This window comes from Talpa occidentalis, unplaced genomic scaffold (genome assembly GCF_014898055.3).
Source record: "Talpa occidentalis isolate TD23 unplaced genomic scaffold, MPIMG_talOcc4v2.1 talOcc4.14, whole genome shotgun sequence".
Classification (NCBI taxonomy): domain Eukaryota; kingdom Metazoa; phylum Chordata; class Mammalia; order Eulipotyphla; family Talpidae; genus Talpa; species Talpa occidentalis.
The window spans coordinates 13,112,844-13,133,094 of NW_023601433.1; the positions used below are offsets into that span (position 1 = coordinate 13,112,844).

Here is a 20,251-nt window from a genome sequence, read left to right on the forward strand (position 1 = left end):
AGAACTCCAGTGAGCCCAGATAGAATGAAACTCGCTGGGGGCTGGGAGGCCTGCCAGCCTCCCGGCCCCCCAGCACCCCTGCCTGCCGTGTACCTGGTAATCCCAATAAAAACCTGCAAAACCACTGAGGACTCTGACTCTTCCTTTCCCCAGTCTGCATGGGATCAGAAAACCTGCACTGTGTCCAGTCCTGCCCTTACACTTGGGAAGAAGAGTGACTGTGGGTGGTGGGGACTGAAGCCAGATGGCAGTGGGTGGGTGAGTCTCCATGGTCCCTTGGGCCTGCCTGGACACAGGAGCCTGGGAGTTTGGGGCCCAGAGGTCAGATTTGTCTCAGCCCTGTAGAAAGGTAGGTCAGGAGCTGACGGTGGTTCTCCTGAGAGACAGAAGACAAGACGCAAGGGTATTCTTGACAAGGGCATGGTGGAGGGGAGGAGATGGGCAGTGAGGGAGACTATAAGGAGTGATTCTGTAGGGGCCGGACTTGGGGGTCTTGGGCTGTAGGTGGTGGGGGAGACAGGTTGTGAAAATCAGGGAACAGCACCTTGGGGAGGTGGGGAGCTGTGCTAAGAGAGGACTGGAAGGCCCCTCAGGGACAGGAGGACCCAAGTGTGTAGCAGGGTGGAGGGACCAGCTGGTCTGCTGTGCCTGAGCCCACACAGAGAAGACCGGGTAACATGCAAGTGGGGATGGCGCTGCCTCTCCCCCAAACAGTGTCCTCAGACGCTCTGTGGATGTAACTGGCACCCCCAGTAACTTGCAGGACCAGAGTGCAATGAGCACCTCGTGGGGACTCTTCCAGAAGGCACGTTGACCCTGGCCCAGCCTATCCCTGCAGAGCACAAGCCCCTGGGATACCTGGGGCCTCTCCTGGTGACTGCATCCGTGAGTCTGGAGGAGCAGCCCCGACCTCATTGTCCCCCCCTGGGTGTCTGGGCTGTGCTCGGGCATTCCAGGAAGTGGGCTTCTTGGGTCGAGGGGGCCAGTCCTGTTTTGACTGCTGGGTGCAGGTTTCCCAAGCGTCTTACCTTCCTGCTGTCTGTCCTTCCAGGTGCTGCTGTCAGGCCTCATTGGCGTGGTCTCCTGGAAAAGGCCTCTCTCCCTCGTGGTAAGTGGCACCGGCTGGGTGTGGCCTGGGGCGGAGGGCTGACTGCAGCGGTGTGAGCGCCCTCAGAGAGAACCGGCTCCCCTGCAGCAAGTGGGATGCACACCTTTATGAAAACGTCACCTCTCCAGGCTGATGGGCTGCGGTCACCCCAGTTCCAGTTCTGAGTGTCCCCTCAGTTTGCTTCAGATGCCCTTGCATCTCCCTCTGTTTCTTGGCTCTGTCTGGTGCCCGCCCGGGAGGAAAGGCCGGGCGTTTTCTCCAGACCTGACAACACCTGTGCTCGTGGGCACCTCTGGGTACCTGTGATCACACAGGGCGAGTTTTAGCAGGTGGAAGCCGGTTCGCTTGGTGTGTTTTGGAGTCTGTGAGGCTCTGTGAGGGGAGCAGGAGGGGGTGTGTGTGCGTAGACGAATGAATGACCCTTTCTCTGTGTGGGCAGCGCTGAGCACGCCGGAGATGGAAGGAGGAGGGTGGTGTTTCCCGTCTGTAAAGGTCCGCGAGCAGGTTTGTGTGTATCGATCTGTAGCATGTTCTCCTCTGTGTGCGCATTAAAATATTAATATGGCCACGTCAGAACAAGAGGAAGAGGGTTTCTGGGTTTTGATGGATAATGAAGGAGATGGTGTGGCTTCTTTTTGTTTTGTAGTAATCAATTATTTAAAATCTCTTCTTAAGTGATTAGACTTGGAGATAATGACATGCACTAAATATTAATGGAAATAGAAAAAAAACCCATAAATCTGTCTGTCGTAAACACCTCCTCTTTCATGAGGGTAACCATGGCATTTGGAAAAGCTATCAGGAGCCTGTTTTACAATATGTCAAGAAAGGTTTCTTTTAAATATGTTTTATGTAGAATTTTTCAAACATGCTCCAAAGTAGTTCAGTGCACCCCAGGAACCCCCATCCATTTTCAACAAATATCAACATTGGCTTGTCTTGTTGCTTCCAAGCCCCTTGCTGGGTTATTTGAAAGTAAATCCCAGCTTGCCTTTCAAGAAACTGACTTCTTGTGCAGAGGGAAACAGCAGAGACACCCTGGCCCTGGGGCCTGATGTCCTTTGCCTGGGCCATCAGGGGACAGGATGCACCTACCTCATCGCTGGCCCCGCAGTGCAGACACAGCAAGCCCTGGAAGCTGGCCTTGGGTGGGTGAGATAAGAGAGGAAGGCCCCATCCCCCAGGCACGCCCAGCCCTGGCCCTGGGAATGGAGATTCTCACGGGGCTGGGCATTTTACCTGGAAGGGTGCTTGTGGCTTATAGTGGAAAAGGAGTCCCAACTCCTGTGGACCAGGTGGCTCAAGCATATCTCTGGGATGTCAGAGCAGGAGGGTGGGGTCTCAGGACCTCCCTCTGGGGGGCACAGCATCAGCTGCAGCTGCTGCCATGGAGCTTTCTGTGCCCACCAGCCTGCTGATGGGAGCTGGACCAGCTTCTCTCCTGGCAGTGGGCAGCAGCTCCTCCCATCATTTGTCTCCTCCAAGCCAAGCAAGCAGAGGAGAAGGTGTTCATCTAGCTTAACTGGCCACTCTCCTTCCTCAGGGAGGACAGGGCTTAGTTAGGGCAGCACTAACTGCCCAGCAAACCCCAGATTTTTGGTGGCTTAATACAATGCAAGTTTGCATCTTGCCCTGTCCAGGGCATTTCAGGCAGCGGCCTGCTCCCCTCCATGGGTGACTCAGAACCCTGGTGACTTCCACCTGGGACCTACAGTTCCCTAGGCCTGTGGACCCCCTGCATTTCAGCAGAAGGGGGAGGATAGGGGAAGAGGAACACCTGCTTCTTAATGTCCCTAGCCTGAAAGTGACTCTTGTCACATGCACTTCAGACCAAGGGAGAGCTTGTCATGGGGCCTGTCTAGTTAGGGACGAGGTGGGAACAGATGGTCTTCGCCTGGTTAGGCACTTGGGCGGGGGGTGGGGGGGCAGGGAGGAGCAGAAATTCTGGCAGGTGGGTGGTTGTCTTGACCAGAAGAACCTTCTTCTGTGTTGAACACAATAATTTTCAGTAGCAAAAACACTCTCTGAGCTGTGATCATTGACTTGGCCTTGGCTTCAGCTTTATTTTCATTCACAATCACAGTAACAATGGTTGGGAGGAAACCACACTGTGTAGAGGTACTGGGGTTCTCCAGACAAATATAACTAATAATATAATGTACCCACACATGTACTCACACACAGTCCCATCAATATCTGCATCTGTATCTACACCTATTTCACTATAAGGGGAACACACTGCCTTCCTCCCGGTGATGGCCTGTGTATGAAGTTATCCGTGAGACAGAGCGACAGAGAAGGAGCTGTGTCTGTGTGTTGTGGATATATATCGGGTCAGCTGTGTTTTTATTTATAGATCGCCCAGTCATGGAGACTGGCAAGTCCACATCTGCAGGGTGGGCCAGCAGGCTGGAGACTTGGGGACAGTTGATGTTGCAGTGGTGCGTGGGCCACCCTGATGGCAGGGTCTTGGCGTGGCCCTGGGTCGGTTGGCACTACATTTCCTCCAAAGGGCGGTGAGCTTGGGCCTGTCAAAGCATCTGCTGTATCTGCTTCTCATCAGGCTGAGCCTTGAAGACAGGGTGAGATGAGGGAGGATGTAACCGGCCCGCCCAGACTGACCGATGTGCTGCAGAAGAAGCTCCCTTAGGAGAGAGGGAGGTGGGAGTGTGGAGGCTGTCTGGTGAGGATGCGGAAGGAGGCTACCCCCTTGCAGGCCAGTGAATGTGTTTCATGAATGAGAAAAAGATGGCACGTACTGTGAATTTTTGCTACGGTATTTTATTTTATTTTTAAAGATTTATTTATTTATTTATACAAGCACTGGGTACAGTCAGAATTGCAGGAGGGTGAGAGAATTCACCAGAGCCAGAGCAGGGAGCAGAGCAGGCAGACTGATGAAGTACATTGCTGAGGGGAGCAGCGGGTGGCAGGAGAGGTCTGCGTGCCATGTGGGAGCCTCGCCGGCGGCCGGGGTTTGAACCGGCACTGCAGAGGCTGCGGGCAGCTTCGCAGCCCAGCACTCAACAGCTGCGCCACCGGGGAGGCCCTGCTATGGTATTTTATATGAGCCTTTCGAAATGCGGAAAACTGATGATCGCTATGTCAACAAAGAGTATGTATTTTCACATTACTGTGTTTTTTTTTTTTTTTAAATATGTGCTAAGTGTCTCCTATGATTGAGATAATTGTCTTCCTTACATTAAACTAGAAAAGGTTCTACATTATGCTGGATGCCAATTAGGAATGAGATGATAGAACTCTGATTAGGTACTTTTTTGAAAGATTCAGTGAAGCATCTTGTGATTGCTTATGTATCAATAATGAAATACTCTTGCACATAATCATCAGTAGTATAATAATAATGTGAAAACTTGAGTGGAGTGGTACTGAACTGGTCACTAGATTATTTTTAATAACTAATACTATTGAGAGGCTAATATGCATGGAATTGAAAACATTTTTTAGAGTTTTTTTTTTTTGACAGTTTTGTTTTTTAGAGCAAAATAAGTCTGTATTTAAGAGCACTAATCTGTCGGCATGAGTACCATAGAGAGCCAGTGCTGTTTGCATATTATGTTAGATAAAGTACATGCAGAATCTGGCTTTTTGGTTAACTCAAACAGTGGTTTAGTTTTTCATTTTATTTTGACAATGAATGACATCATTTATTGAGCATTTCACTTTCAGGAATTAATCTAATTTGAAAATTGTAATTAGTTTGCTGGCATTGCCACCCAAGGCACCATAGACTGGGTGGTGTAAATAACAGACATTTATTTTCTTGAAGTTACTTACGGAGGTTGGAAATCTGAGATCCTAGTGTCATGGCGGTTGGTTTCTTCTAAACCTCTCTCCATGACTTGGTGATGGCCTCTGGGTGTTTCTGTATTCTCTTCTATTTTTTTAAATTTTGGTTAAATTTTTAAAGTAACATTGGTTTATAACATGATGACGGTTTCAGATGTACAGCCTTGTAGATTAGCATCTGTGTACACAACAGTACATACATCACCACAAGCCTAGTGTCCATGTATCACTGTACGATGGACCCCCTTTTTCCTGCTTACCTGTTTCCCTGACCTCTGGTAGCTATTATTTTGTTCTTTTTTTTTTTTTTAAAGATTTTTATTTATTTTTTGCATAGAATAATTGGGATATAGGCCAGAGGCACGGAGGGTAAGAGGATTCACCAGAGACAGAGTGGGGAGCAGAGCAGGCGGATTGACTGAAATACACTGCTAAGGGCAGCAGCAGATGAGACAGGAGAGGTCTGCTGTGCCAGATGTGTTAGGGGATTGAATTCAGGCCATGGTGGTGATAGTGCTGAGACTTAACCCCTAAGCCACAAGCGAGGCGAGGCCCTCTATCATTTTGTTCTTAAAGTCTGAGGGTTTTTTTTGTTTGCTCACTTGTTTTGCTTCTTTATCACCTGAGTGATATCATGCGGTATTTGTCTTTCTTCATGAGATATATTTCACTAGGCATAATGCCCTCTGGGTCATATTGTTGCAGATGGCAGGGCTTCATCTTTTTTTAAATAACTGAGTAGTAGTCCTTTGTGTTTATATATCACGCCTATAACTACTCAGCATAGATGGGTACTGTGGTTGTTTCTGACTCTTGGCTATTGTGAGTGATGCTGTGATGAACATGGGGGTGCATATATCTCTTTGAATTAGTGTTTTCATCTTCTTCAGATTAATGCCCAGGAGTGGGATTATTGGATCACGTGGTATTTCTAGTCTTAATTTTTTGAGTGAACTGCATCTGTTTCCTGTAATGACTGCAGATAGTGGTTTGCTTTTATTACTACATTTTATCAACCCAAATAGGAATGTGTATCTGTCAAGGTTCAATCAGAGAAACAGCCTCTGGAAACCAGCATTAAAGATCTCAGTGACTCAGGCCCTTCATAAAGTGACCACACTGCCTAGTCTTTGGTTGTTAAGTGCTGCCACTTGGCCCCTGTCACCCTGGAATCCCATAATCCTCACTTCACTTGGCCACCCTTGTTTGATGGTAGCACATATATCCTACTGTAATTTCTGACTAATAGAATAGTCACCACAGAGCTGTTCAAGCAAGCTGGAGCTCCCCTTTCGGGTGAATTTTTCACAGTTATGGTGAAACGCGTATTCTCTGAATCCTCTAGGTATGGGTGATTAGCTCTTATGTAAGCAGTGAACTTTATCACCCCATCTCCCTAAACCTTTGGATCCCTTCCTCTATGGTATAACAAGAAAGTCTGGCATTTCCTCATCACTTAGTGCAGCCTACTTTTGAGTTCATATTCCAGCCAGCCAAACAAACTGTTAGAATCCTTTCTAACTCTTCCAGCTCAAACATGGGATGCCAGAATCTCTTCTTAGTGAGATCCATATCAATAAATCTGTTCCAACTGTATATTCCTCCATTGTGATCCTCTGCCATTAATGATAAATCCCATGGTTTTCCAACCTTTAGCTGTGAGACAGTGTCTAGGCTGCCCCACAGGTGAAGGGAATTGGGCAGAGCCTGGTGTGCTTGCTGAGTTAAGGAGAGCTGGCTGAGAATTCCAAGTGGCTAGAGTTTATGAGACAAGATGCCAGAGTGGAGAGACTTTCAGAGACAGTTGGAGATCTGCAGAGGATCCCTTGTGAGTATGCACGTGATAATCATTAGCTCTTTCAAGTGAGGGAAGAGGCTGAGGTCAGAAAAATGTTATCTGAATGAATTAGAAGGCAGGATGCCAGTGGCTAAAGCAGGGCTTTGCTGTCATCCATCCTGGAAAGCATCACAATTCATTGGAAAAGTGGGTAGAACCTCAGAAAAATCTTCTCTCAGTGGTGGGGAATAATTTTCCCTAGACTAAATGTTGTTCTGGTTCCAAAGATCTTAAAAGAAAGATCCAAAAATCAAATCATTTCTAAGTAGTTTGACTGTGTCTCAGAACAACGTTCAAAAATGTTTGTAGGAAAATAAAAATATCCATCATCCAACAAGATAATATTCACAATGTCTGGCTTCCAATCAAAGCTGAGGAGGCATGCAAAGAAATAGGAAAATACAACCTGAAATGATGAGAAAAATAAAACAGTTGAAACTGATAGAAAACTGACCCAGATGTTAGAAATAACAGATGAGGACTTGAAAGTTTACTGTAACTGCATTTCAGATGTTCAAAATGTTAAGTAAAAACAGGAAGATATTAAAAAAGATTTAGATTAAATGTATAGTGGTGAAAACTATCGTGCAAGAGAGAGAAGATTCCCTAACAACAGATTAGAGACTAGAAAAGATTAGTGAACTCAGAGACATGACCACAGAAATATGAAAAAAAAATGTAAAACCTAGGCCACACCTGAGGGGAGAAATCCTATGCTGTGAAAAAAGCAAACAAGGATGTAAAGTAATGATATGTCATTAATTTTAAAAAATGCAGAGCACAGGAAGAGGGAATTCTGTAACAAATGAAAAGAGGATTAGTGAGCTGTATGGAACAATGTCAAGAAATCTAACATGTGGAGTGGGAAACCTAAAGGGGTGGGGATGGGCAGAAAAAAAAATTTGCAGAAATAACACCCAAATGTATTTTTCAAAATTGGATAAAGAACTCAACCCACAGATCGAAGAAACTCACTCTATATGCATAAAAAACAGAAAGTAAGAAGAAAAATAATGTATTGTGGGATTTATAATGACATATGTAATAATTGAATTGTACAAAAAAGAATATAAAGGTGAAGGGGTAGAAGTACATAGTGTAAGGTTCATAAACTGTATGTGAAGAAGTATAATGTCACTTGAAGATAAACTATTGAGTTAAAGATATATATACTCTAGACCTTAAAGCAACTGCTAAAACAAATAAACAAGGCCTCCCTGGTGGCTCAAGGGGTTAAGATACAACTTATGAAGCTGTCCACAGCCACTGCAGCACGAGTTCGATCCCCGGCCAGGGAGCTACCCACATGGCACAACAGACCTCTCCTGACTCGCCCCCGGCTCCCTTCAGCAGTGTATTTTCAGTGGATTTGCCTGTTCTATTCCCCACTCTGTCTCTGGTGAATCCTTTCACCCACCCCAACACCTCTGGCCTGTACCCCAGTTCTTATATGCATAAATAAATAAATCTTTTAAAAAGATTAAAAAACAAACAAATAAAATACTGAAGAGTTGGCTAATAAGTCAACAAGTAAATAAAATGGAATCCTAAAAAATTACTCAATTCATCTAAAAGAAGGCAAAAAAAAAAAAAGAGTGAAAACAAGAACAAAGAGTAGATGAGACAGAAAGAAAACAAATAGCAGGAGTTCATTACCTATTTGAATTTCTGTGTGAATCACTTATACATATCTTTGTCTATTTTTCTGTAAGACCCTTTCATTGATTTGTGGGATTTCTTCATGTAGAAGTTTCTTTTCTGTTTCAAGTGGCTAATAATTTATCCCAGTCTGTTGTTTGTTTTTGTCTTTGAATTTTTAATGAAGTGTCTTCTTTTTAAAAATTTAGAATTGTTAGTGTTTTATCTTGCAAACTGTTTGTTATTGTTGTTGTTGTTTTTAATGTGACTTCTAGGGATTCTTTCTTACTTTAAAAGATTCCTGTTGCCTATCCTTCTGGATTTATTTTCCTATGTATTTCTAAAACATTTATAGTTTCAATTTTTATATTTAGGTAATTCATCCCAAAATTTGTTTTTTGTATATGGTATGAAATGAAGCTCCAACTTTGTCTTTTCCAAATGGATAGCCATTTCTTCAACACCATTTTTGGAACGTTTACTGTTTCACTTCACATTTGGTGTCCTTCACCTCACCCTACTCTGGACCTGGACCTGTTTATTACTCTCTTTTCTGTTCATGAATGTATTTGTTCATTTCTAAGCCATTACTACACTGTTTTAGCTTTATATTAAATCACTCTTATCTATTTTTTCATAATTTTTTTGCTACTGCTGTCATTTTCTTTTCAGAAATTTTTAGAATAAGATTGTATTTTATGCTGATAATGGTGTGACTTTGATTCTTATTTCATTGATTTTGTAGATAAATTTCTGGAGAAAGAATATCTAATTTTAAGAAATGGGATTTTCTGTTATAGTTTCTGGATTGGTATTGTGTTTTGCTGTGTTAGCTACCATATCCTGTTATACCATATCACAGTGAACTATTCTTCTAAATCTAATTATTTGTCTAGTGGCTATCTAAAGAGAAATTTTTCTGGGGAAATTTCTTCCTTTTTTTAAAAAAGATTTATTTATTTTTTTAGTACAAGAACCAGGGTACAGGCCAGATGCATGGGAGGGTGAGAGGATTCACCAGAGAGAGAGCGGGGAACAGAACAGGCAGACTGATGAAATACACTGCTGAGGGGAGCAGCGGGCAAGACAGGAGAGGTCTGCTGTGCCATGTGGGATTCCCTCTGGCCGGCCAGGATCGAACCCGCACTGAAGAGGCTGTGAACAGCTTCACAGTGCGGCGCTCAACTGCCTGCACCACCAGGGAGGCCCCATTTTTTTTCAAATTTGGAAATTATTTAGGGTTTCTAGGTTGACAAAATGTGGCTAGAAATTGTTGGTTTTATTTGCCAGGGCAGGCCCTCATTTTCCTGGCACTGATATAGGTACCTCAGAGAAGGTATTTTGTAGATGTGATTAAAACTCATAATCACTAGGTTTTGACTAAGGGAGATTATCCTATTAATCTTGGTGGGCTTATGTTAATCAACTGAAAGGCTAAAAGGACAAAGGGGAGGCTTTTCCAGAAGAGAAAATTCTGCCTGTTGACAGAATTCCAGCCTGTACTTTGGAATTCAGACTTATCTAGCCAGTTACCACAGTGACACAGAACAATTCCTTGCAATAATCTCTACTTATATACTGATTCTGTACTCTGAACTCTGATACAATCATCAAATTGTGTGTTTTGAAATGATGATGTTAAATAGCCAAGATGGATGTATGTGGATTTGTCATGGGAACAAGCCACGGGTGATGGAAAACTTTATGGGATCTTAGAAAGATGGCTATTCTTGTATGCCACTGTAAAATTTTTTTGGTAGATCTATTTTAGCTGTGAAATCCTGGAATGCAAGAAGTAGCACAATCCTTCTTGGAATTGACCACCTGACTGTCCCATCCCCCATCTCTCTTGCACCTGGTTGTCAGCTGAGGCTGGTTAGGTAGCCATGTCACCGGTGGCACCACAGGGTCTTGGTAGACTCTGTGGTGTGTTTGGGGCCATTGTTTGTGTCAGGAACAGAACCGGAGGCCTTTGGTCACTCTGATGCCTAATTCCTTGGTCCAGGCACCAAACCCTAACTCTAACACTCTTGCCAGAAACTATGCCCATCCTTTCTTTCCAGAGCCTAAATCTGACCCGGGATACTACCCACTAAGTCTCCAGTCCGCCTAAAGACTCAATTCTGATTTAGGCTCCAGAGGCACAATCTCTCTTCTTGTTCCTAAGACTTTGGTCTCCAGGTTTGACCTGCAGTGTCGTAGGTAGGTGCCCAGCAACTGGTGATGGGGACCAGAATTGCCTGTGAAACTCTCAGACTCATTCTTGACATTTATGGTTTTTAGTGGACTCTATTAGGTTTTTAGCTATGTCTCTTAATATGTCTTTGCCTTCTTGTGTTTATCCTACTTAAAGCAGGTAGGTGGATATTCTACCTGGGAAATTGATGCTATAGAATTCTTAATGTTTTCTAATATCTTCCTTCTCTTTTTATTTACTTTCTGGGATGTTTCTTCTGTTTTATTTTCTGGTTAGCTAATTTGAATCTCAGTCATATTTATTGTACTGTTTGACCATTCTCTTGAATTTTTCATTTTGACAGGCAGCTATGTTATTTTCAAAGAACTCTGTTATTCTCTAATTGCTTCTCCTTCATAACAGTGTATTTAGATTTTATGAAGCACTCACTTTATATGAGTGCAGTCTCCTTCAAGAGCACTAATTAAAATTTTGTTTATCAGATTCCCTCACTTCTGGGTATTCTCACCTTCCCCCACAGGTCAGATGGTTGCTTTTCTCATCTATGTCCTTATTCATGGTATTTGTTTTACTTAAATATCAACCCACCCTTGATTACCCTATTTATATTTTCAAAAGAAGGACTGTGTTACTTGGTTTCCTGTGGTTTTTGTGGTGGGGGGCAGAGAGTGGAGTACAATAGTTTTAGTTCCTCCCACAAACTCCATCCTAGTAGGCCTGGTCCACAATGCAGAGACATTTTTGGGATTGATAAAAGTGGGAGGATGTTGACTAGCAGCATCTATTTCAGGCTTTCTGAGATGTGAGGCAGGCTCATGAGACAAAAACTTGAGTCTTTTTTCTACCATGCCAAAGCTGCCTTTCCTCTCTCTTTCCCTGATTTCAAGGTCTGTTGCAAAGGTTCAGTGGTACCTCAAGCTGTGCTTGTTCTGGCAGATCATGACAATGATGTGATGGTGATGGTGGTGGTGGTGGTAACGGTTGTGGTGTTGGTTGTGATGATGATCATGATGATGCCATGATGATGGTGATGGTGGTGGTGGTGGTCATTTTGATCATCATAGTGAAGACAGTGATGATGATTATGATGATGAAGATGATGTGATGATGATCATAATGATGATGGTAATGATGATGGTCATGATGATGATGATGATGATGATGATGATAGTCATGATGATGATGGCGATGGTCATGATGATGATGATGATGATGATGATGATGGCAATGACAATGATTGTGATGATGTGATAATGATGATGGTGGTGGTTATGGTGTTAGTCATGATGATGGTGATGTGATGATGATAATGATGATGGTGATGATGATCATGATGATGGTAATGATGATGGTAATGTGCATGATGATGATGGTTATGATGATGATGATGGATGGTGGTGGTGGTGATGGTGGTTGTCATGATGATGATGCTCAGGATCACAATGATGATGGTCATTATGATTATCATAGTGATGATGGTAATGATCGTTATGACAACAATAATTGCTAACATTTATTGATCACTCTCTGTGTTCAGAAACTATTCTAAGTACCATTCTGTGATGTGAGTACAAGATTTAGTCATGCCCGAGCTAGTAAGTGGTAGATCTCAGGGTTAAACCCAGGCAGTGATTGAGAGTCCATCCTCTTAGCTTCTAGGACAGTGTTTCTTCAATCAGTTTGTATATCAGAACCACCAGAGGCACTTAAAAATATTAAACCAGAGGGCCTCCCTGGTGGTGCAGGAGTTGAACACAGCACTGTGAAGCTGTCTGCAGCCTCTGCAGTGCTGGTTCAATCCCCGCCAGCTGCAGAGCAACCCACATAGCGCAGCAGGCCTCTTTTGTCTCCCGCACTGCTCCCCTCAGCAGTGTATTTCAATCATTCTGCCTGTTCTGTTCCCTGCTCTGTCTCTGGTGAATCCTCTCATCCTCCTGCGCATCTGGCCTGTACCCCAGTTCGTGTATAAATAAAATAAATCTTTAAAAAAAATTGCACCAGATCCATTTTATCATTTCCATTTAACTTTCATACTAACTAGCATGGATGTAAAACATACTGTGTATCAGAGCCTTTTGAACTGTTTACACCGCTTAGTTCTCATGACATCCTGATGGGGCACCTTTGTTATCATCCCACCTGAAAGAGCAACTGAGACACAGCACAGATGTGTTTGGGATGGACTGTGGGCTGGATTGGCTGGTGGGCCAACACAGTCCAGACAGATTGCTCTTAATCACTGTACTGCATTGCCTTAACTTGAGATGTTTAAATTTAATTAAGGGGCCTTCCTGGTAGGACAAAGGGTTAAGACATAACTTATGAAGCTGCCCGCAGCCTCTGCAGCATGAGTTCAATCCCCTGCCAGGGAGCTACCCACATGGTGCAGGAGACCTCTCCTGACTCACCCGCTACTCCCCTCAGCAGCGTATTTCAGTCAGTCTGCCTGTTCTGTTCTCCACTCTGTCTCTGGTGAATCCACTCACCCTCTCACCTCTCTGGCCTTGTATGCATAAATAAATAAATCTTTAAAAAGAAAGAAAATAAAATAAATTTAATTAAAAGATGCTAAATATAGGGGGATTTTGTCTTTCATATTTTCTTTTCTCAAAAAAATGGACTTCAAGTTTTCATTCATTCAAGCAGGCATTTGGCAATTCTTAAGCTGCAGAGAACATCCTAGCCATGATGAACTCAAGTGTGTGGTACCAAGAGCCATGATTAGTGTCCACATCATATAGGGCACTAGTCAGATCTTTCCAGTCCTTTCCATCCATTAGAGCTGTCCCAGGAATGGTATTAATGTGACTGATAATTAATCCTAAATACAAAGATAATAACCCTATATATGTATACTTAATGTATAAATGGCTAATTCTTATCAGTGTTCATTTTATTGGAAACCTATGGACAGTTGATGAAAAAAGTAGTTTTGGTTGATTTTTATTCAACTTGGATTCTGTTATTTTAGTTTCTCTCAACTGCAGTTTTTAACAAAACATGCAAATGCCAAGGAATTGGAAGTGTATGATGAATGAACTTAAGCCCCCCCCTTCATTGCTATGCTGATCTTTTTCCTATGTAAGAAAATTTAAAATCTTTGCTGCATATACTAACTTCTTTTTGAAAGTGTTTTTGAATTTTTGTAGCAGAAATGCTTCCTTCTGTGCCCATTAGAAATTCAGTCCTAGTCTCACTAAAGATTTGTATGTTTGACCATGTTTTGTGGGGAAAAAAGGTAGGAATTACTTTAACCTTTAATATGAATTATAGGGAAGCCTTTAAGGCTTTCTTTCAGGACCACAAATTGAGCTCAAATATAAGCTTAATATGCTATTTAAAAATATAGGTGAGTTAAAGGTTAATATATTTAATGTAAATGTATTTGGAGCCAGTATTTATTCAGCAAATTCATTATAAATCTACTTTAGGGGTTTCTTACAGTCAAGATCATGACCTCTTTTCAAGAGAATGTCTTTTGTTTGATCTCAGTAAAAATGAACCTTCATTCCTTAAATGTTGCAGAGAAGGAAGTAGATGTACATATATTTGTAAAAGTCCCTGAAACAATGTGGTATGTTGCTTTGCTAATAAAGCAGCTTAAGTAATAAAACCACCTATCTTGTTTATGGAAATAGACTAATACATCTGACTTTAAATTTATGAATACTATTAAGTTCCACCAGGGAAAGATATCTAACCAGAAAACTGTGACTGAAATGGACTAATTAAAGTAATTAAAGCATAGCAAAAGGAAACCACTCAAGGCCAAGTGAAATTAAAACTGGTCATTGATAAAATATCCATTTTTATTAAAATATGACAGTCATTTATATTTGCTTTAATCACTTACTTCTTAATGGTAAATTCTTTCATTTTGATCTATCAGGCACATTTCTAATTGAAAATGTAATAAAGCTTTCTTTTTGCAAGAGACAATGAATTTGGATAAGAAGTTTTAAAACAAGGTTGAAAAAGATACCTAATAAGGTGATCATGTGCTTAAGAGGATAGTGAAGTAAATGCATCATTTTAAATTGTATCTGGAAGCAATGGTAATAGACTTTTTTCCCTGTCATTGCTTTTGGATGGCTATTGAGAATCTTCTCAGAAAGACTGAATTTTTCTCATAGCCTGGTCTGGGAAATGTTCTCTCTCCACAAAGGCAGAAACAAGAGGGCTGATGAGGTCTGTTAGCACAGAACTGATGACAATGGGGTGTCTTTGGAGCTCAGGAGCTCGTGGTCCTTGCACAAGTCCATGCTCCTGATATCCCAGGGTCTCTCTCTCCATGGAGTGCCGGACTCTTCCTCTCTACCTTTCTGTATGTGTCTTGAGTGGTTTACTTGTGTGGTCTGTTGGTTACTGGCCACAAGGAAATTTGCAGGCCCTGATCAATTTTGTGATCGTGATAAGACACTTGGTGTCCCCAGTTGTGAGCATCAGCAAAGTTGAAGGATGTTTCCAAAAGAGAAGAGTTTGTCCTGCTGTGTCACTGAGGTTGAGCTGCATGTGTCCTGGTGCTTCGGCAGCTCACCTCTGAGTGTGTGATCAGGCTGACTCTGCAGGGGCCTCAGAACTGCTTCCTTATTCTGTCTGTTCTGGTCGTGGGCATGACATGTATCAACACACAGTTGTCATAATTGTCACATGAGGAGGCTCGGTGCCTGTGGTGCCACAGGTGACCTCCAGTTACTAAAATGCATTGTGCTAAGCACTAACCTGGGTGATGAGTTGGAAACAAAGATGTGCAACCTATGGACTTGACTTCTAGAAATTTAGGGTCTAGATGAGGAAATGACATGAGTTCATAAAACATAATTCACAACAAAATACTAAAATAATTAGATAAGGAAAGGAGATAATTGTAATTTAGTACTTAAATCAAGAAATGAATGATAGGTACCTTTTTATTTAGAAAAATAAAATAAGAAGCTGATGCCTGCCTGGTGTTTTTGTACATTGGCCCACAACAGTCCTCTAAGACAAGTCTTCACTGCTACAAGTAAAGATGCATCCTTTCTGGAAGGATTTTTTAATTGGCTACAGTCATAGGGGTAATAATGGATAGGGAATTCTAAGTGGATTTGATTTCAAGGAGTCTGCCCTTTGCAACATGTGTTGGTACTTCTACTGGGACTGAAGTGGGAAAAGACTAATTCCGATGGATCTTACAGTAAGAATGGACTTCAGCTTGTCTCTGGGATGTTGGGATTGGGGCAGGTGGTTTGGAAAATGGGATCCTTACAGAACAGCAGAAAAATATAAACAAAATCCAAGAAGCAAGTTAAAACAAGGTCCAAGAGCAAATCCTACTGTAGTTACTTCTGGGAGAAGGGTCAGCAGTGGCAGAGCTATCTACTTGTTCTTGAATCTTCGCTCTGGTTTCAGAGCTGTCCTCAGGTGCATTTGAGCCCTTCTGGCTTCAGGAGATGGGTGACTTGCCCAGATGCCAGCCTGTCAGTTGACTAACTTCTTAAAAGTGCTCCCTGTGATACCCCAGTTATAGACTCCTTGACCCCAAGAGTTCTGTGGACTCTTCTTGCCCCAATACTGACCTAATCAACTGATGCTTATGGTCTGGAAAAGAGTCAGCCATCAGGGAGAGAAGACCCCCATCTCCTGGGCCAAGTGGCTTAAGCAGAGTGTTCTGACTGACCATAGTGACCAGAGAGAAGGTGCAGAGTGACTCCTCAACTGAGAGTGGGGGATGTAGTGGCAGGTGACATACTTAATGTGCATTTTGCTTTGTTGGCAGTTTAAATCACTCTATTCATGATGAGTCTTGCACATGACTTTACCCTTTGTTTATAGAGATATGTCAAAACCATCTGCTCTCCACAGGGAAGGAAGATCTCCCAGGGGGTCTGTTCTTGATGAGGATAGTTTGAGATATACCTTAGAAATCTCTGCTTCCTCTAAAATGCTTCCCTTTCTGATCATGCTCAGCGAAATAAGCCAGAAAGAAAAAGAAAAATACCGGATGGTCTCACTCATAGCAGGAATCTAAAAAACTTAAATAAGGGACCAGGAAAATGAATAACTAAGAAAGTGAAAACCAAAATCAACAAACAACTATGAACCAGAGACACTTTATGAGGGGTAGGGGGCGGGGAGGGGAGGGATTGGGGTCAAAATAAGGGGGTTGCAATTGTATGGGGAATATAAAAATAAAATTAAAAAAAATTAAGTTTACTGATTGGACAAAATAAAACCCTGACCCACCAAATCTAGTAACCATTAAAGATTCATTTTTGATGAAAAAAAAATGCTTCCCTTTCTAATGGACTTCCTTTGCCCTGGAGTCTTCATGGTTTCCTAGTAGGAAAAAGTTGTTAAGGAAAAAATCTAATATGCTGAGGTAGCTCTAATATAAGAAAAGTAATAAATGAAGTGTCACTAGATTCAAAATGCATATTCTTTCAGAAAGAAGGCAATTACTGTTATAAAGATATAGCAATAGAAAAATTATTACAGCTGAGAAGTATGTGATATGTCTGTCTGTGGCACAGTTAATTTTATAAGTATTACCACGCATACAAATCATAAGAATAAAATGCTGAAACATGCTAATTGAAAGTGAATTTAATATGCACTTCTGAGGAACTCTCTCTACTTATCCAGTTTTAAAAAAATTGTAACTCATAGGCTATTAGTTATCAGATTTTCTTTCAAATGTTCAACTACTTTTAATGAAGACTATTACTCATGGACTTATCTCTGATCCCTGAATAATTTTATGCTGTACGATAAGTAACAGTAGTATTGGAACATCCAGGTTTTACCCTGCTTCTTATGTGTATTGAATCAAATTGCTGTAAGTTTCAATTTTATTAAAATAAAAAATTCTGAGTAGAAAAGAAAAGAGAATTCAAAGTGTTCAAATTGGATTGTTTTACCATTCTCTTTGTGTGGTTCAACCATTGAGAGGAAAATTGATTGAAATTGACTTAAAGTAGCATGATATAAGCAATATTATCTAATGACTAATGGAAGTTTAAAAAATCAGTTGCACAGATAATTTGCAGCTTTACTTGAGGAGGAGGAGAAAGACATATTCTCAGACGAATGGTTTCATTACCAAACACAAGTCTTGATACTTTACCCCTCCTCACTGTGTGAGTGTTCCATGCCTGTTACAGAAAACGTGGAAAATGCAGGGAAATGACTGAAAAAAACACTCACAGCATTTTGCCCCCTCCCACAGCCACTGTTAGCCTCCTACTCTTAGATTTAGCCTCTTGTAGACTTTTCCTACAAACAGTTATTATACTTTGTGATACACATCAGTGTCTTTCACAGAAGCTCTATTTCTCTTAATCTCTTATTTTATTACTTCTTGTTTGATTTAGATTTTATGTTCTTAAGTAATATACATTACTTGTGGATTACATCATTTTATAATATAGAATGGCCTTGTCCTAATTCATCCCATACATGCATGTCCCTAAGAAAGTATTATTTTTATTGGTTTAACTTTGTAGAAATGAACTCACACTCTATGGCAAGCTTTTTCTTATTCAGTATAATAATCATGGATTCACCCATGTTTGAGCATGTAACTCCAGATCAGCTTTATCGCTGCTATCATCTTATAATGTATTTGTGATAGTATATCTCACTGTGATACAGTGGGATAGATAACTAGATGTATTTGTCCGTTCTCCTATTTAATGGCACATGGGCTATTTATATGCATTTTTGGCTTTTGTGAACTGAGCAGCTATGAATGTTTTAATACCAGTCTCCTCATGGTGTCAGCACTCTGGATTTCATTAGTTCTCTGGGTTGGGTACATAGGAATATGTATCCCCCAGACAATGTATAAGAAAAAGTAGCCATCTATTGCTTTCAATATGTAAGAGCATTTGTGTTAATTTCAGAATTTTTAGGGAATCATTTTTCTAACATCAGCAATTTCGAAAACGTTCTGAAGCCAACATAATGAGAACAGAATTATTTGTTTGGAGTTATTTTCTGGAAACATGTATTATTGGCCATTTTAGCCTCCTCTGAGTGTGAGATATGTTTTCTCTCGTAATTTGCATCTCTCTGTCCCTTTTTGGTAGTTTTGTAAGTGATTCCTAAGTTTCTCTTCATCGATTGTTTTTGAACTGTTTTAAAGATTATTTTTATGAAGAAAGATTGGTTTATAATACTACATAGGTTTCAGGTGCACAGTATTATAAATCAACATCTATATATTCTACTATATATCTATATATTGGTGGGGTTTTTTTAATGGAAGTAAAACTCAAATTATGGTCAGAATCACAGTTTATAAAGCAGATAAAGATACAGGGGCTGTGTCTTGGGGGATGGCTGGAGCTCTAAAACTCAGTATCCTTCTGAATCCAGCAGACAACAAAGACTAGAGTCCCAGGAGGAAACTGTTTACAGTTGGGTGCAGGGCTGCAGGGCTACGGGAAGCCAGCAGGGGGCGGTGAGGCCCTGGGGCCAGTACCGGAGGAGCGCTGTCACAGCTGCCAGAGCCTGAAGGGCAGAGGGAGCTGGTGGCACCAGGCCTGGAGAGAACCATGAGTTCATAGGAAAGGACCACCTGAGACGTGTGGCGTTTGCTGAAGAAGACACCGATGGTCCAGGAGAAAGGGAGTAAATACCCGACCTCGCTCACCTCCCGACTTGCCTCCCCTTGGAGCCTCACATGTCTGAACCCTTGGAGAACAGTTCACACAGCCCATCAAGAGCAGGCTCCAGGCAGCAGAACAGAGCACACTTTGTGGCGGGAGGACAGGCAAAAATTTAGCAGTTTAGGAAAAAACGGAAGTGCTGCCTTAAGCAATTGTTTTAAACAATTCCATCTTTTTTTTTTTTTTCTTTTGCCCGGCCTGACTGGCTCTGCTCTTCTGCAACACGGTGGGCCATTTGGTTGTCTTTCTGGTTTGTACAATTTGTTCTTCTCTCGAATAGCTGGCCGCCAGTTATTCTCATGTCTTCCTTTTCTGTCTTTGCCGCCTGCTTGTGTTTCATAGGGGGAGTGTCTTTTTATAATTGGGAAATTTCTAGAAAATCCAAGAATGTCTTCAGGTTTCATCCAAGTATTGCTTTTACGATCAGCCCTATCTTCCCTGGTGTCCTGGGACAAGCCCCCACTCTCTCATGACAGGAAGGTCGTATTTAAGTTGTTTATGTATGTATGTGTACGTATGCATGTCTTTTTATTACATTTGTTATATGAACTTACACAAGTTTCTGAACATCTAGGCCTTAGTCTCCCCACTGAGGATGGAAATCCTGAGTTCATACCTTGGGTGAGTGGCTCCATCCCGCCACGGCTCAGCTCACTCCTCTGCATTGAGGGGAAGAGTAGGACCAGCCTCACCATGAGGGACAGGGCACGCACAGGGCACGCATTAGCCAGTGAATAGTGGGGGTCCTGGTACTTAGATCACAAAAGTTATTGTAACAACTAGGTGAGATGCTGCTCCTGGGAGGTCATGGCTCGGGCTTATGCAGGGAGCCACTGTTAGCATTTGGTGCTTATGTGTGTGCAGTCGGGCATCCTGACAGACGACGCCATCCAGCCTAGGGGGAGCAAGATTACTTCTAGTAGTTTACGTTCCATCGTTTAGTGACATTTCAGTCAACATACAGTCAGTGGTCCTCATAGACTAATCATCCACCTAGATGCAGGGCAGGC

The 20,251-nt window shown here is 42.1% G+C and overlaps 1 protein-coding gene across 3 annotated transcripts in view; it reads left to right on the top strand.

Moving 5' to 3' along the window:
- The window catches only part of ENTREP2 (endosomal transmembrane epsin interactor 2), a 280,311-nt gene that overhangs the window by 128,957 nt on the left and 131,103 nt on the right, over window positions 1–20,251 (top strand). For all 3 annotated transcript variants that reach the window (XM_054694788.1, XM_054694787.1, XM_037510095.2), the window contains exon 2: window positions 1,052–1,108. In XM_054694788.1, the coding sequence (XP_054550763.1) occupies window positions 1,052–1,108 (57 nt within the window). The remainder of the gene's footprint in view (window positions 1–1,051; window positions 1,109–20,251) is intronic.